The sequence below is a fragment of the Anser cygnoides genome, chromosome Z, assembly GCF_040182565.1.
Source record: "Anser cygnoides isolate HZ-2024a breed goose chromosome Z, Taihu_goose_T2T_genome, whole genome shotgun sequence".
In the NCBI taxonomy this organism is placed as follows: domain Eukaryota; kingdom Metazoa; phylum Chordata; class Aves; order Anseriformes; family Anatidae; genus Anser; species Anser cygnoides.
The window spans coordinates 49,797,285-49,815,295 of NC_089912.1; the positions used below are offsets into that span (position 1 = coordinate 49,797,285).

Here is an 18,011-nt window from a genome sequence, read left to right on the forward strand (position 1 = left end):
ACATTCCAGTAGTCTGGAATATATTCTTTTAGGAAATGTATTTTTGCTTATCAGATAAAATGTTCACAGCCCCAAATAAGACTAATGGAAATTGCTTGTCTGATTAACATCACACTGCACAGAGACTGTTCTCTTGAGAGGGTAGCCTGTCATGTTGAGCTTCATGGTATGGTTGCAAAAAGGAGCTGCAAAACAGGAGCTGTACACAAACTTTTCCACTCTCCCTTCTCTTACCTTGAGACATTACTAATTAAGTTCAACAGATAGCACATACTAGTATTTCTCTGACTCTCTTTCATACAGTTAAAATCTACAGAAGAAGAAATTATACTCTTAAATTGACTTATTTTAGCATATATATTTTGTACATAATAATCAGGTAACCGTATAACTGTATATTTCACCTGCATGGCTACTGAAATAGCTATACAAATGAACTAGATTCTTTCATAAATAAGCTGTAATTTTCAAGTATATCTGACTGCAAAATTAGGTCCTCCCCGGCCCCTTTTTAATGACTGTTAATATTTTTTAAACGTTATTAATTCAACCTACATGCCCAGCAGGCAAACAAGTGGGAAAATGATGGTGAGTTGATTTAGCTAAACTTTGGCACTACTTTTTCAGACTGGGGCAGCAAAACCCACTTAAAGAAAGTCTTGTTAAAAATAGTCCTTGACATGGGAACTTGTATAATGCTTTTGTTTGTACAGTTGTCTCAAGGCTACGCTGACACAAGAAAGTTGCTGCGAGAGATGGCTGAAAAGAGGCTTATACCATAACATGAGCTTCCTCTTACTAAAAATGGGATGAGCTGTCTTGCATTTGCATACAGCAAAATCGTGCAAAAAAGGCAATGCTTGTGTTTTGTTTTGAATTGCCCCTGGCTTAGTATTCAATATTTTTGTTGTTTTCACTTGCTATTCATTTGACAAAATTGTTAGTCCACATCAGAGATAATCTTGCCTTGTTCATGACTTGAGCAACATAATTGTAGGTAAATTTTTTTCCTTTAAAGGTTATGCAAGCCATAGAAAAAAAATCAAACTGGTGTACAAGTAACACTGTTTATTTACTTCTGTTGGCTCTTTCTTAAACACTATCATCCCTCACAAGGAGTATAATTTGACTGGAACATATTTATACCAGGGATATGTCGTCCAATTTTGTGCCTCTGTCTCCAAGACTGAGAAAGAACATTGTGATGCATAGTAGGATGAGTCTTTGTGAAAGTGCTTTACAAAGGTAGAGGTGGAGAAGTGACAAGGCGATTATGGCCAGCTGGTGTTAGTACAGCAGATAAGGGGAGATAGCTTTAATTCTTCACTGTTTGCAGTTAATTTTTGTCCCTGGGAATAGAAATGGAGAATCAAGATCCATCAAAAGAGACAGTTAGTTTCTGATATCCAGAATAATCAAATAATGATAATGAGTCTGACAGAAGAGGAGAGCATAGTAGGATATTAAATCACATTTTCTGTTAATAATATAAGCTGTCCAGACTGACAGGCCACTTACAGGATCGTTGTTAGACCAACAAAACATTATCCTTAAATAAATGAGATGAGTAAGATCTACCAAATAAAAAATCTCAACACTCCAAATACATTTCACTTTAATACTCATCATTTTAAGGTAAAGAAAATGCTTTTGCTTCAGCAAAATAAGTAACAAAATCCAAAGCAGTGTAGTTTTATGACTTCTGTTCTCAAAGTTCAATAAAGGATAGCACAGCCCGGTGTAACCTGCTAGCGTTTACATAAATCAGTCTGTGGGATGTACGATAACTCTCATAGACTCTAATAGCACTCAGTAGCTTAAGAAGAAACAGGTCTTGCTCTGCCACATTTTTTTCACTGAGATTGTTTGGTGAAAACAAAGAAGGAAGAATAATCTTAAGCAATCATATTTTACAGCAATGACCATATGCTATCATTTTGCATTGTAATGAAGTTGTTTCTGAGCTTGCTCAGAAATCTGCAAGGTCAAGCAGCCTCATCATGCAAGACAATATTTTCAATCTCAAACAACTGCAGGATAAGAAAGGAAAATTATTGTAGGAGTACATTATTCATTAATGTCTTCCTCCTGTTCCTCCCATCTCCATTTAGACATTTTAAACTTTCAGTGAGGGAAGGTTTGGAACCTTTATGTTAATTAGTAAAGTATTAGGACATTCTGAAAATGTGCTGTGCTGTATTGGAAGAGAGATACATTGTTTATCATTGTCAAAATGACAAGATGGAGCAAGCAGGGAGGCTTGCAATTGATAGAGGAGTGATTCTGCAGTTTTAGGTCCATCAATCTGAAAGAAAGGATTTTAGGTGTCTGCTGTCACAACAAAAAATAGCAATCCCCTAATAACATTTTGAGATGGCTCATGCTGGCTCCCTCCCCAGTGGCCTTTCTAATTTTGTCCTCTTCTAGTGATAACCTGACAGTTGTTGCTACCTCAGACTGTTTCAGTTATTGATATGATGGAAGCTATTTGGTAATTTAAAAATATAAAACGGTATTTTTGAAAAGTTGTAATAAAAATAGTCTACTCATCCATGATATGTATGTAACAAATAAATAGGTCTCTGTGATATTTAGGACCGTACTTCTCTGTGAGATTCTCTGCCAGTTCTCTTCTGTACAGAGAATCTTCCTCGATCTATTGCCTAGGTTTTTGTGCACAGCTTCCTGGTACACCTTCCCAAGCTGTGGCATCACCCTGGAGCTAACACTGACTTCTCTGAGATACTCAAAGTTAACAAAGCACAACGGATCATAGACAAGCAGTTTAAGAACAGAAAGAAAGGGAGAAAAGTAAAATAAAAAAGATACAGATAACAGAAGGAGTAAAGGTCAAGAGGGATGAAAGCAAAATAAAACAATACCCTCATCTTCTCCTACTGACATCCAAGGAAAATGCACTTAGAAAAAACTTTCAACCAAAGTTTGCTGGAAGGTGAAGTCTGCCTGTTTCTAACATGTTTAATTCTCTGGCTGGTTTTGTTGCTGTTCATCACCCCAGCAAGCAGGAAGGAGAAAAATACAGAGAAGGACAAATTCAACACTCTTCAGTTTCTTTCTGCTTTGTATATTGACCTCGTGGACACTAATAGGATTAACCCTGATTATAGAAGTGTAGGCAACAGCAGAATCACGTAAACAGCATTCACAAGACCTTCTTCTTTGATGAAGATTAGAATTAGAGGAGGGGAAACTGGTCATTGCCCTCCTGAGCTTTTTTTTCTAGCTTCTCCAAACTTTATACAGAGACTGTATGCCTGGGAACCACTGTATCTTCAAGACAATGGTATCCATTCTAACAGCAGCTTTGTTCAGGGAAGCAATACTGAAGGCACAGGATAATATGCCTGCTAGACCTCCATAATAGTTTCTCCTTCTCATACCTCCACAAAAACTCTCTCATTACAGCTCAGTCCTGACCTACAAATGCTCTTGAATTTTGATCGTTTTGTGAACAAGTAATCACCATTTCAGCCTGAGAGTGGTATTTGCTTCTGGTCTGGGAGTAGAATGCAATCTAGTGGCTTGAGTTTTTGGTGATTTTTCCCTATCCTGATGCAAAAGGAAGTTCTGTGGTGTCTGAATTTGTAAATACAGTATAAAATTTGCTTCTCTATAATTTTTCAATTTTATATGTCCAAAGATATGGTTTCATGATCCATAAGTTTGTTTAGAAAGACTCATAAATTCCTTAAAATAATATTAGTAACTCTATGTCCCAGTGATGTTAATTTAGAACTGAAGAGATCGGAGACTCTGTCCATCTTGAAGAATCAAGCTGCAAATATGCCTTTGGGGAAAAAATATTGTCCTGAAAACTGTGTTCTGGGGTATGGGTGTTTTCACATAGCAGGTGTGTGAGTCAGCTCAGGCAGGTAGCGGGAATAACCACAGACTTGCAGCTAAAATGCAAAGAGTAGATTTATTCTCATTACTTCACTTACTGGGAGATCCCCAAAGCAACACCCCAGCAGAGGCACCCAAGTGGACACACACAAGCGGGGATGCAGGATCCACTGGACAGGGTTCATGCTGGGAGATCACCGGCCTGCTGGTTTCACCTGTTTTTACCAAGAGTTCGCGCAGGCACAGTTTTTACCACCTTGCTGTGATCCTCACTGTGCTTCTTTGCTCTTCTTTGTACGAAGGCTGGGAGCTCAAGCACATCCAATAGGACACCTCCAAATTGATTTAAAGTTCATTAAAAATCATACATTCCACTACTACAAAGAGAATATGCAAATAGATCCATCTTATGTATAAAACTCCTATTCTTCTAAAAGCATGATGTTGAGCAGAGGACCCTTATGTAAGGAAGATCTCAGGCTAAAACTGCAAGAAAAGGGAAAATTTGATTTTATGCTTTATTTAATTTTCATATATTTGTAAATTGAACAGCTCTTTAAAAATACATATCTCTCCAAGTTCCACTAATTACTTTTCCCTGTCTCTTTACTGGTTTCCTTAGGGCTTCTTTTTTCATCTTCAGATTTTTTCTTGATTCTTATTCTTTCCTCCTGTCCTTCTTTTTTCATTGTACAAGACTGAAATACTCCACAAGAGAGAGTCAAGGGCACTATTCATTAATGATTTTCACAAACTTTCCTGCACCAAAATGAATTTTACTTTATTTCCTTTTTTGTTGTTGTTGTTTCATTTGTCTCTTCCGAACTCCACAGTCTTGCTTGTTCCTTTTCCCCAGGCCCTTAATTCCATTCCTCCTATTTCACTCCTATCCAGGAACCTCAATTCTCCTCTTGAGAGCCCAAGTCTTTGCTCAACAAGGTGAACTCTGTTGTGCTGTAGCTGCAGAAATTTAGAAAGGCTTTCCAGAAAATGTCCCCAGAAATACAGTCATTTGTCCCAGAAACCAATACTCGTATAATACTACTCCCATTGGAAACAGCCACAGATCTACACTTTGATAAAAAAGAATCAGGCCCTGAGAAAGGCAGATGTCTGTGGTCTCCTTCCCAGCCCTAACCAGCACAGTAGGGAACAATACCTCCTTCCATCATACAGTCTGCAAGACATTTCTGCTTCAGTTGCAGCCAGAAATTGCCTTCCCTCCTGCTGGATATTCCATCTTCCTTGGGGATTTTGTTCTACTTGCTGCATTCTTTCTTTTAACCTTTAGCAGGCTGCCACAAAGGAGAAAACTCTGTTATATGAAACTTCTTAGAGTGATACTGAGCGCATGTGACAAAATGAAAGAAGACTAAAAGGACACTGACAGTATCTCATTAAATGTTTTATAGGGTGTCCTTCAGAGAAATGATCCTTTTGAGAAGCCCAATTACCTCCCCTCCACCCACTGCCACCTTCTTAACAAGCATTTGATTAAGTGTGCTCAGACACAGTCATTTAAACCTGTGCCTTTTCTAAAAATAGCTCCCAGGCTGAAGATAACTCCTTTTCCTCCCACCTACGCACATACACACACACGCACACATGTACATATGCGCACACTTTTACCTGTTTCCATGGAAACCTCTCTGGAAAATGTTTACATGCTACCATGATAAGAGACAACTTTTCCATGAAAAGATAGGGCAACCAGCATGTAATAAGAAAATGCCATGACTGATTTATTGTTTTTATTGTATCTAAACTGCTTACCTGAGAAACTGTGGGGTAAAGAGTATTTTGCTTTCCCCAGCAAAGAGCAGCAGCATAGTGCAGAGCATTTCAGGACAGAGCCTCTGGCAGAGGCAGCACTCCCCTGCCATGGAGTCCTCATTCCCTTTGCATCAAATTAACATGATTGAATCTAGTAGCCGTGCATTTCCTGTCATAGGCTATCATTCTTGGGCTAAAACGCTTCCATTTTGGAGAAAGAGGGGAGAGGAGATGAGAGCAGCCTTAGTTGGAAGACAGTGATATACTCCAGCATGCCTGGTAATTTGTCTCATAATTAAAAATATGTTTTTCCAATGCATAAAGCTCTTTTCATTTGCCACACTGAGCCTAAAATAAATGCCTGCATCTTGTTTGCCAATATAGCTTTTTGTAACTTAATGAAAATTGTGCTGCCATCAGAACAGATTGTTCTTTGTTTTCCTTAGGCTACTTAGTTGTGTATTCCATGTTTTTTTGCTCTATGCCATTTTGACTTGAAAACCAGGACAGGGAAAAATGACATGATGACAAAGACTTATTCTTCATCTGCATCTCCATAGCACCGTAGCTGTTACTTCAACTGCTGGGCTGACTTTTGGCTATTACAAATAGTCTATTTCTTTTCAATTCCCCTAAGAGATGCAATAGCATGGACATAAAAAAATGCACATAGGCTCTGGGAACCATGCTTTCAGCTATTTGCACAAGAGCCCAGGAGGACACAGGCAGCAATAACAGAATCTGGAGCAAATACCTACCTGTGCCTTGCTCCTTCCCACAGCCTCCACTCAAAGGGTAGTTATTTTCAGTAAGTTCACAGTGCAGAGAGGATTAATAAAAATTACCTGTACTAAAATGAGGGTCCATATATACTGAACACATTTGAAAATCTTGGGGATTTAATTTTGCTCCTACTTGAATTTTACTCCAGAATGGGGAAGGAAAGACATTGTTTTCTGTCTTAGCTGCTCCTCAGAAACTGCATACTGCCATTCTAGCTTAAATATCTCACATTTTTTCCCATATTTTTCCAAATAACATGTAACAGAAGATAAATGATCAATCCAATCAAAACACAGGAATCTTGAAGCAGAGACTTGAGGCTGTTCCACAATTCACAGTAGCCTTTGTCTTCTGCCTGTCTAGTGAAGCAAATGAGTATGAGGTTTGCTACGCTAAGGAAAATTAAAAAAAAAAATTCAGTTTCAGTACTGAAAATCAGTACTTGCATCTAAGATTGGTAACATTTTGAGACCTCACATTTTTTTGTTGATTCACTCATTGTAAGGAGTTCAGTTGTACAAAACTCCTCACTCCCAAGAAAAAAAAAATAAAAGTTCAACAGCCTTTTGCAGCACTACCAAGCAAAGAAATAAATTGCATTTTTATAGGTGGTACAATATCTATATTTCAGCATGAGGAAATTGAACTGCAAACAGTGCCTGTCTGCAGTTTTCTTTCTACTGGAGTACTGATGCTATTTTTTTGTTGATGAAAAACACCGTAAGTCAAAATGCACACGAAATGTACAATCATGCGAATGTATAGCTCAGCTCTGCAGTTCTGTTGGGCTAACAGAATAATTCTCAGATTATAATATTTGCAATTCATATGCTCTATTTTTTATAAGATATGGACTACTTGGTAAGTGGTGACAGTTTCAGTACTTCAGAAAAGTTTGAGGTGGTTCATTGTACTTGTTTTCCATGTTTTACTAATATCAGTTAAAAAAAATGTAAAGTTCCAGTCATCTGATATTGTGCCAGATAAGCAACTGTTTTTACTAAGATAATATATTTTGAGTGTGAGCATCCAAGGAAACAATAATTTTCTGATGTTTGCTAAAAGCAGCGACTACACTCTGACTTTGGCAGATGGAATTTGCTATAAGTTGTTGTTTATAAACAAAATAGTTATTGATGAAAGGTCACCATATGTTGGTGCTGTTTATATGAAGTAAAACACACTGTATCTTCCTGACTCTGGAAAGATTTTCCTGAGAGATTAGGAGAAGTCATCAGATCAGTCCTGAGCAAACTGGTAAGAGATTTTGTATGTTGGATTACAAACAAGTAATTGGATAGATATTCTTGGGTGAAGGATGTGTGAAAGATGCAAACTCAGGAGATTTGGTATGCTCTTCATTGTTTGTCATGAGTTACATAGAAGAAAAATGGAAGTAGCAAGAATAAGATTCTGCATATATGTACGTTCATTTAAAAGAAAATATTGAAAGAATATTTGTTACAGATATATGAAAGACAACACAACAAAATGACAGTTCTTGTCTAATTTCTTCAAAATAAAGAATCAAAACTATATTTTTTGTTGTTTACCGATGTACTCTACTAGCCCTAGTAGGACATGCAAGGGTATCATTTGCCTATTAGAAAATTAATTTGGTTATTATTGATAAATATGTATTAGAGTAGTGCATCTATCCCATCTAGGCATGAGTGTACATATGATATTCAGCATTACAAGGGTATACGTAACAAAAAGATGGTCCCAAGCACAACCAAGAAAAAATAAAATAGTATACATAAATAAAGAGTGTAAATAATTATGGAAGCTAAAGAGAATTTCATGGAAACACAATGGCTATTACAAATGAAGATCTAATGCAGCTTCTGGCTAAACTTTTAATTTGAGGAAGATGAAAACATATGACACATTCCAATGTTTCTTCTGTGAGTACCCATGTCTGGCTATTGCCAGAAGCAAGATACTGATCTAAATAGTCTCTGTGTATGACTTAGTGTGGCTGTTTCTGTCCTCTTGGCCCAGTCAATCTTGCCATATTACAGACAACTGTAGAGATTTTACACTACTTGATCCTCTCCCACCTACCCCAAATCACTTATTATCAGTGTGGTGGCAGGTATGTTAGAAACCAGCAGAATATTCTGCATTTCTGATAATGTACCAGGAGGTCAAGTGAGATGCCAGAAGGTGCCTAAAATGGCACCATGTCTATTTGTAGGTAGTTGAACTCCACCATGTATATCATTAAGTATTTCTTCTTGGCATTGTAGAATAGAATTGTACATAACCTTGCAAGTGTTGAGTTTTCATCACACAGACTAAAAGAAATCAAAAATATTTCTTCAGTATCAGTTCCTACAAATGGCAAGTATGCATACTGAGTATGTACATTGCAGATAGGCTGAAACCACAGACAGTGCACGCAACCTCCGCCATAAATCTGTGGTAAGTCATTTTGTATCTCAGCTTAGTCCAGAGCACAACACCCACAGTAGTGTGGTTTTATAGCTGTGAAAATTCTTTCCTTTTCATTTCTTCAACCTCAGTGAAGAGGTTCAACATTGCTTTGAAATTTGTGCAAGCTAGATTTACAACTGTGTTTAACATCCTTACTTCTACTGATTTTTGGAAAGTCAGCGTTTGAAAATCAGATGCTGATTCTGATTTATGAAATAGCAAGTGGAGATACACTTTTTGCATCTTACATGCATCCTGGAGCTACAGTAGCAAGGAAAATGGTTTTGCCCTACTGCACTGTGAGCTCGAGTTTGGGTATACATTTTGAGTGTAGTTATCACAGGGAGATGGATGAGGCAGTACAATCTGAAGGTGAAAAGGTCTCAGACAGATGGAACTAGATTCCCCAGGACACATCTGGCAGACCTCCAGATGTAATTCTTTGTGCTGCTTTGCTACTGCCATTCATATGGCCTTTGTGCTGTTTGACACAGGCACAAGACCAGAATGAGGACCAGTGCTGAAATAATGTGTTCACCAGTATTGCACAAACATTGTACATACTCATGTGCAAACTTAGACTATCGTAAAGATTTTGTAATAATTAAATAAGTTGTTAACCATGGCTAATATCTAAAGATGACCATTTCAGAAAATACGTTGTCGTTCAGTACTCTTTATGAAGCAGTCGTTTATGGAGCTTTGTTCCTGCTGAGTCTGCTGCTTGAATTATACACAGGCCACTCTGAAAAAGTTACCTAGGCAACGCTTCAATTGGTCCTTTTGTGCTCAAATTTTACCTCAATTGTCACATTTCAAAGCTGAGCATCCAGCTCAGTTTGGTTTTCCCACTGCAAGAGCATCTACCAAAATGGAAAAGGAATGGCTTTGTATTTTAGGAAGTAACCACACAAACTACTGCACCAACATAGTCCCCCAAAAGTCAGGATTCAATAGGTTATAACTATGAGGTACAGATCGTCTGCCTGCTTTGGTACAGAGCTGAAAGCTAAAGGCAAAGGCTAGCCTCCTAGCTGCTCAGGAGCCTCTTAAGTGCTGTGTGGAGTGTGACGAATTGTGTCTATATGTCTACATATGTTTTTTTTAACAACAATAGCAATTATGACCTAGACACTTTACTGCCATCTTAGAATCACAAAAGTTGGGAGTTACACAATGTATAGGGGTTAACAAAACCCAGTATTCTGTCGACATCAACATATAATCCCCAAAGTAGCTACAGTCTGTCAACGTGTCAAGAGGAAAACGGGTGCTTACTTCAGTACACCTATGTCAGGTGACATAGTCATACATCTCCATGGCAGGAGAGCCTAAGGTAAGAGCTGGGCTTGCTTGTCTAGGTTCTGATCTCTTCATGGCAATCGAGGAGTTGAACAATATTCAACAATTAACTGTTGAATAATTAAGACTGGATCTTCAACCAAAATAAGCAATAAGTAGAAAATGTTATGAACAATACCAACATATGGTGACATTTCATCAACAATTCTTTTGCTAATAAAAGTAACTGATGTGGTCGTTTAAATGACTGCTTTTTATAGCATTTGTTATAAGGCTTATGTAAGCAATGTTAAAATAGGGCAATATCTCACAATCTATGGGAAGAATAACAGGTCCATTGCAGAAAGGACTGATTTCTCAGACAGGAACACCACAAACTAGACCAGGCTGCCCAAAGCCCCATCCAGCCTGGCCTTGAACACTTCCATGGATGGGGCATCCACAGCTTCTCTGGGCAACCTGTTCCAGTGCCTCACTGCCCTCTGAGTGAAGAATTTTTTCATAACATCTAATCTAAATCTACCCTCTTTCAGTTTAAAGCCATTACTCCTTGTCCTATCACTCCACTCCCTGACAAAGAGTCCCCCCCAGCTTTTTGTAGGCCCACTTTAGGTACTGGAAGGCTGCTCTAAGGTCTCGCCTGAGCCTTCTCTTCTCAGACTGAACAACCCCAGCCCTCGCAATGTTTCTTCGCAGGAGGATGATCCAGCCCTCTGATCATCCTCATGGCTCTCCTCTGGACTCGCTCCAACAGGTCCATGTTCTTCTTGTGCTGGGGACCACAGAACAATATTCCAGGTGGGGTCTCATGAAGCAGAGCAGAGGAGAAGAATCACCTCCCTTAACCCACTGGCCGTGTTTCTTTAGATGCAGCCCAGGATAAGGTTGGCTTTCTGGGTTGCAAGCGCACATTGCTGGCTCATGTTGAGCTTCTCATCAACCAACACCCCCAAGTCCTTCTCCTCAGGGCTGTTACCAATACATTCTCTGCCCAGCCCATATTTGTGCTTGGGATTGCCCAGACCTATGTACATGACCTTGCACCTGGCCTTGAACTTAGTGAGGTTTGCCTAGGCGCACCTCTCAAGCCTGTCAAGGTCCCTCTGTATGGCATGCCTTCCTGCCAGCGTGTCAACTGCTGGTGTCACCACCAGTGGCACAGTATGGTGTCATCAGCAAACTTGCTGAGGGTGCACAGAATTGCACTGTCCGTGTCACCAACAAAGATGTTAAACAGTGTTAGTCCCACTACAAACCCCTTCAGAACACCAGTTTTCACTGGTCTCCACTTGGACATTGAGCCACTGACTGCAACTCTTTGAGTGCAACCACCCAGGCAATTTCTTAACCACCAAGTAGTCCATTCATCAAATCCATGTTTCTGTGATTAAGAGACAAGGATGTTGTGCAGGACAGTGTCAAACGCTTTTCACAAGTCCAGGTAGATGATGTGATCTCCTACAGTGGGCAGTTCTTTATTCTCCCAGTCCCTGCCTTTGCCTTCTGTGACTTGGGCTGTGTGGCTACAGCACTTGCCATTGAAGACTGAGGCAAAAAGTCACTGAGTACCTCAGCCTTTCCCATATCCCAGGTGACCAGGTCTCCTATTTCCTTCCAGAGAGGGTACACATTTTCTGTAGCCTTCCTTTTTATTACTGACATACCTGTAGAAGCTTTTCTTGTTGTTCTTGATGTTCCTGGCCATATATAATTCTGTCAGGGCTTTAGCTTTCCTAACCTGATCCCTGGCTGCTGATATGATTTCTCTGTATTCCTCTCAGGCTATCTGTCCTTGATTCCACTCTCTGTAGGCCTCCTTTTGAGTTTGGCCAGGAGCTTATTGTCCATCAATGCACACCTCCTGGCATTTTTGCCTGACTTCCTCTTCATTGTGATGCATTGCTCCTGATCTTGGAGGAGGTGATCCTTGAATATTAACTACCATTCTTGGGCTCCCTCTCCTTCCACAGCTCTATCCTATCGTACTCCACCAGGTAGATCCTTGAAGAAACCAAGTCTGCTTTTTTAAATCCAGGGTAGTGAGGTTGTTGTGCACCCTGCTGTCTGTCCTCGGGTTCTTGAACTCCACCATTTCATGGTCACTGTAGCCAAGGCTGCCCTTGAGTTTTGCATTTCCCACCAGCCCCTCTTTGTTGGTGAGAACAAGGTCCAGCATAGCACCTCTCTTTGTTGGATACTCTATCACTTGGAGAAAGAATTTATCATCAACACATTCCCGGAACCGCCTGGGTTGCCTGTGCTCTGCTGTGCTGTCCCTCCAACAGATATCAGGGTGGTTGAAGTCCCCCATGAGGACCAGGTCTTGTGAACGTGAGGCTGCTTCTCTCTTCCTGTAGAGGGCCTCACCTGCTTGGTCTTCCTGATAGGTGGCCTGTAGCAGACCCCCATTATAATGTCACCTGTCCCTGCTTTCCCTTTAATCCTGACCCACAAGCTCTGTCAGCTCCTCACCCATCCCCAGGCAGAGCTCCATGCACTCCAGCTGCTCCTCGTCTCCCCTGCCTGTCCTTCCTAAGGAGCCTGTATCCCTCCATTCCAACACTCCAGTCATGGGAGCTGTCCCACCACATCTCCGTGATGCCAATGAGATCGTAGCCCAGTAAGTGTGCCCAAATCTCTAACTACTCTTATTTATTCCCCATGCTACTCTTTCACTTTTTTTTTTTTTTTGGTGGGTGTTTCTTTACCTTTCACAGAGCTCTCTAGGAAAATATTTCCACAGGCTGAATAGGATTTGCATTATACACATCTGTCTGACAGACCCATTTAGGCCATTTTTTTTTTTTACTTTTGCCTTATTCTATGATATGTTAGATCCATGTGCAATTCTGGAGACGCTGCCTACCTGTGATAAAAGCTAAAAGGTTGTTTTTATACACAGACCCAAAAGACTGAAACATGCTTACTTCGCTTTCTTTCTGTGGCAGTCTAAAGGGCTCCATTTTGTTGGCAGAGGCAAGCTAGAGAAAGAGAAGTGTGTGGCAGCTGGAATGTTTTCTGTCAGGGGAAAAGGTCCCTATACATCAACTCTGTAATAGAGTCAACAGGTGAAGATCTTACATATAAAAGGATATTAAAGATTGATGTTAAAGTCAGCTACTCAATTAAGAGAGGAATGACTTTCCTTTTAATTTTATCACCAAGCTGTGAAGAAGACGGCAGTGTTGTGGTAGGTCTAAACACAAGAGGCTCAGGGTGGAGATGAGAAGAAGACTTTTCCTCACCTGAACAGCTCAGCTGTGGAGCCAGAGCCCAGAAATATCAAGCAATTTCACCTCTGGGGTGGGGGTTCAAATCCCAGCTGGGCAAAGGTCTGAGCAGCCTGAGCAGGGTTGCTCCTCAGGTCCCTGCCAGCCCGAATTGTCCTATGGTCCTTTCAACAAGGGAATACAAGCATATATATATCTTGAAAAGTAATGTTTAGAGTTACTCACGAGAGCTTGAAAAGTTATATATATATATATACATGTATATATTCACATATATATAGTTCGTATGCATATATGAGTGTATCTGTGCGTGTGTACCACCACACATATATTTGTACAAATCTCAATCTATTTGGTCAGGCTTGGGGCAGTCCAGACCAGTTTTGATCTCTGATTAGACAAGCCTATATCCCAACAGAGAGCCTGTAGGAAGGTGAAATAACGTATCAGAGGCAAAAGGAGAGTGTTGTTCCCCTCCAGGGAGAAGGTGTGACACTGCTCCATGCATCCCGAGGGACCAGCATCACTGTCAGCACAGCTGCAGTCAGACACCTTCAGGCAGCCTGTGCTGGAAAGGTACCACGTAGCCTGGCCAAAACCATCTGACTGTGCTAGCTAATGTTGCTAGGAAGGTGTGGTGCTAATGTGATGTTTTCAGACCCCATGGGTCCTTACCGAAATACAGTGCAGTCCTAAGGACCGCAATTTAAACAATCCCTAGCCCCATTTATCCACTTCAATACTCTGCTCACTGCAGTTTTTCTTACAGAATGAAGAGGATGAGGACCAGCCACTCAGCCTGGCCTGGCCTGACACCCCACGCAAGCAGCTCACCTACCTTGTTGTGTTACCCATTGTGTTTCCACTGTGGGCTTCACTCCCAGATGTCAGAAATCCCGTGAGTAACTGGCGTTACAAGTCCACGTGTTTTACACATCTGGGGATTCTCTAGCTAAATGCCAACACCCAGAAAGAGACTGCAGTGAATATATGTAAAAATTGAATTAATTATTTATGTTTATAAGTTTCTCCTTTGAGGAGACCACATCGTTAATCTTCAAATCTTTAAAAGGGTGCTTACGGACAACTGGTTGGTAATAAATCTATAAAAATTGCCATTCATAGTCATTAATATTTTGTGACGCAAAGTGAAAACTCTTAAAATTTCTTTGGGGACTTCACATCTGTATTTCTAGATCTCCACTGAACATCACATAAGTGCTGAGGAAGTCTGCCCATTTTCAGTGCCCTAAAGGGTGAGACTGGAAAGAATATTCGGCTGTCTAGACTTTCTCAGTGGTTCAAAAATAATGATATGCATTTTCTACTAGACCTCTGCTTTCTACTCACCATCTTTAAATTTCATACTAGAACAAAATCCAGAAATCATTCCATGTGTAAAACACTTCTTAATTTTTATCCCCAACTTGGCTTGAAGTCTTGTAAGACTGCTTCTTAATAGAAATTATATAAAATGACAAGCTGTCAAGTGTTACCACATTTACATTCACATATCCATATAATCCTGACTGGAAAGGTTCATGGAAAGTAAAAGAACAGTAAAAAAGGAGTCAATAGATGCAATAGATGGAAAAATCCTTTAGTAGTGTTTTAATCTCTTTTCCTTTCTGGATCAAAAATAGACTTAAAACTGCTGCAAGAGAGGGATGCACGGCTTAAAAGGTTATAAACCAACACCCTGAATTCTTTTTTCTTCCTTATCACATTTCCCATCCCACACACCCAAAAACTGCAATTCAGTGCAAGAAACGAGCTAAAATAAGACCTCTGATTTGTTTTTAGATTAAGGTTTCTCAAAGGACATAAACTGACATTTTCCCTTCCAGTTTTCAAGCTTTATTTTCTTTAAGTTTTCAAACAACTCTGGTAAACATTTTTGTTTGGTAACACAGAAAAACACACTACATGAATTTCCAGATTGTTTGTTTCTTTACTCATGCTTCCTCCCCTCCCCCCACCCCTTATTATTCAAAACCATCCCTATACTTTTTTTCATGATTTGGGCCAAAAGGAGCAAGTACTCAGATGCTAAGAAATAAGGATGTTCATTATTTTGAATTTTGTTTCTTTCCATTGAACATAAAGACTTGCCCAATGTTCTGTACTGTACAAATGAGAATAGTTGTTACAACAGTGGCTTTGGAAAAGTGAATATCTCTTGATATGCAACTGTATAATGTGTGTGAATATTTTTTAAGTTTTAAAATATCATTCAATGAAAGGTATACGTATTTTTTTTACACAAAAGCAAAAGCAACGCAGTTTGTAATTACATGTAATAATAACAGCAGAGGTAACAGGCTGTATCAGTATGACAAGCTGCTTACTTTGAACATTACTGTCAAAGAATTAACCAGATGGTTGCATCAACTCTCTGTGCCCAGCTGTCTAAATTTTCAAGGACACTTCATTAGAGTGTTTGTCTCTAAAATATTCTCACTTATGCCTGTGTGCCATCCCCTCTCTTCCCTTCCTAACAAAAAGAAAACATAATTTCACAGCTCAGCATGTGCATCAGAAAACAAGTTGCCATGAAATCTGTGAGGCAAAAGTTAAAACACTAAAACAATATTTAAATAGATTTTGTAGGTAGGCCTACTGTCAGGGACTTGATTTTCAAGTGTGGTAATTTTAGTTAGAAACCCAAATTCTCCATCAGGATGCTCAGATTAGCATGCGGGTATATAAAATGAACACTGGTGTGCTAAATACCATTTTGAGAGGCCATATGGAGCCTTTGACATCCTCTGTGGGTATCCACTTTTCAAAAATGAGTTCTCCTTCCCTCCTAGAGTTTGTTTTCTAAAATATATTTTACCTCCACTTATTGGAGAAGGTTTGACTGCCTTTACTAGTACTAGACCAAGCTATACCTAGCTCCTTGAGACCCAGAAACTCTAGCAAAATTATTTCATATACAAGGACTCCCGTTATGAAATTTGCAAAATCCTTGCTGCCTTATTATGCTCTGGTGCACAGATACGCAGATTTATATATACCTACAGTAGATTATGGAGTAGGTCAACTAACTCCTCAGCTGATTCAATGGCAGACACGTTTTAATGTGTGTTTATTGCTTTAACTATACCTGCTCACATAAAAGAAGTGTACATGAAAATCCTTCACATAACATCAACAATGTTACTGGCAGTACAGTAGAAGCAGGTGTGCCCCTGTGGAACTTTGTGGTTGACCTTTTGTTCAGGTGTTTTGAACAATATAAGTATTTTTTTCCTATACTAATAGAGCACATTTTCCCAGTGATTCTACAAAGGTCATAAGCACAACCATCCACTTTTTACAGTTAGGGATATTGAAACGTTGAAGGGAAAACGACATGACTAAGGTGACCCAGGGGGCCCATGGCAGACATGGAACACCAACTCATTTGTTATAGTCATACTGCACTGTCCATCCCTTTGTATTACAGGCCAGAAAAATGGCTATCAGCAGTCCAGTCCTGTTATGACTGGACCCATATGGGGCAGTTCATTGCATCTCTGCAAATTCCCATTACCAGCAAGAACTTACATGATCTCTCCTTGCCACACAGAGATGCACTGTTACCAAGGGGACAAGGACAAGATGTTCCTTCACAGATCCAGTTACAGGAACAGGTTCTGAGTAATCAGATTTAAGCACTGTCAAGTATGGAAGGAAAATCAAAGTTTACAATACAGATAAATTTATGCATGAGACAAACATATGATTCATTCAGGTTAAAGGGAAAAAAAAAAGATAGCAATAAAAGCAGCTAAAGTTAAGACAGGTACCTTACAAATCATTAGGTACTCACTATCTTTCAGGATCAGACTCTTAGAAGAAAAATCTTCACTTTTCAACATACTTTGATCATTCTTGCTACTTGTTTTCAAGTCCTGTTTTTCAGACGCTGACATGATTCAATACAGAAATGTACCAAGAAAAGTGTCCTTAAGGTTACTGATAGACAGGAAAGGTACCAAACCAACCAATGTACAGCAAAGCTACAAAATTCTTTCCCTTTTGTTAAAAGAAAGTAGCATACAAACTGAACAAACCATGGCTTTTCTCCTTTGTCTGTTACCATGACCACAACAGAACCAACTGGTAATAAACTGGGATCTCTCTCTTTGTAAGGCAACCATCACAACAGCTACCAGAAAAGGTGGAGATAAGAATTGTTCTCTGTTGTCTCTGACTAATTATTTTAGGAAAATGCTTGGAATTAGCAGCTCTGTATATTCCCAAGAAGTAAAGAGCTACAAAGAGATAAATCTCAAAAGAATGCTGTCAACAGTTACAAAATAGGCATGATTATTATTTTACCCTGGAAATAAAATCCACCATCAGGAAATACTACAGCAAAAACAGTACTGTCACTGTTCCTTTTTAAAAATTTTATCTGTATGCAAATTATACAGCAGCATCTATGGAATCCCTTCTTGATTTCATAACCTGTAATCTGCACAAGCTTTGAATTTTGGCCTTTTTAGGTGTTCCTCCTTTTAAAATTGGTAATTAAACTGCTAAGTCTATTAAAGTGCTCATAATCTCAAATGGCTGCCTATCAGTTTTTCTGGAGGGGGATTGGCTAAAACAGGCTGGGTTTAGACACAC

General features: G+C 39.5%; 1 protein-coding gene across 5 annotated transcripts in view; it reads left to right on the plus strand.

Moving 5' to 3' along the window:
* The window catches only part of SLC24A2 (solute carrier family 24 member 2), a 145,590-nt gene that overhangs the window by 93,254 nt on the left and 34,325 nt on the right, over positions 1 to 18,011 (plus strand). For all 5 annotated transcript variants that reach the window (XM_048073538.2, XM_048073534.2, XM_048073536.2 and 2 more), the window contains one exon: positions 14,161 to 14,289. In XM_048073538.2, the coding sequence (XP_047929495.1) occupies positions 14,161 to 14,289 (129 nt within the window). The remainder of the gene's footprint in view (positions 1 to 14,160; positions 14,290 to 18,011) is intronic.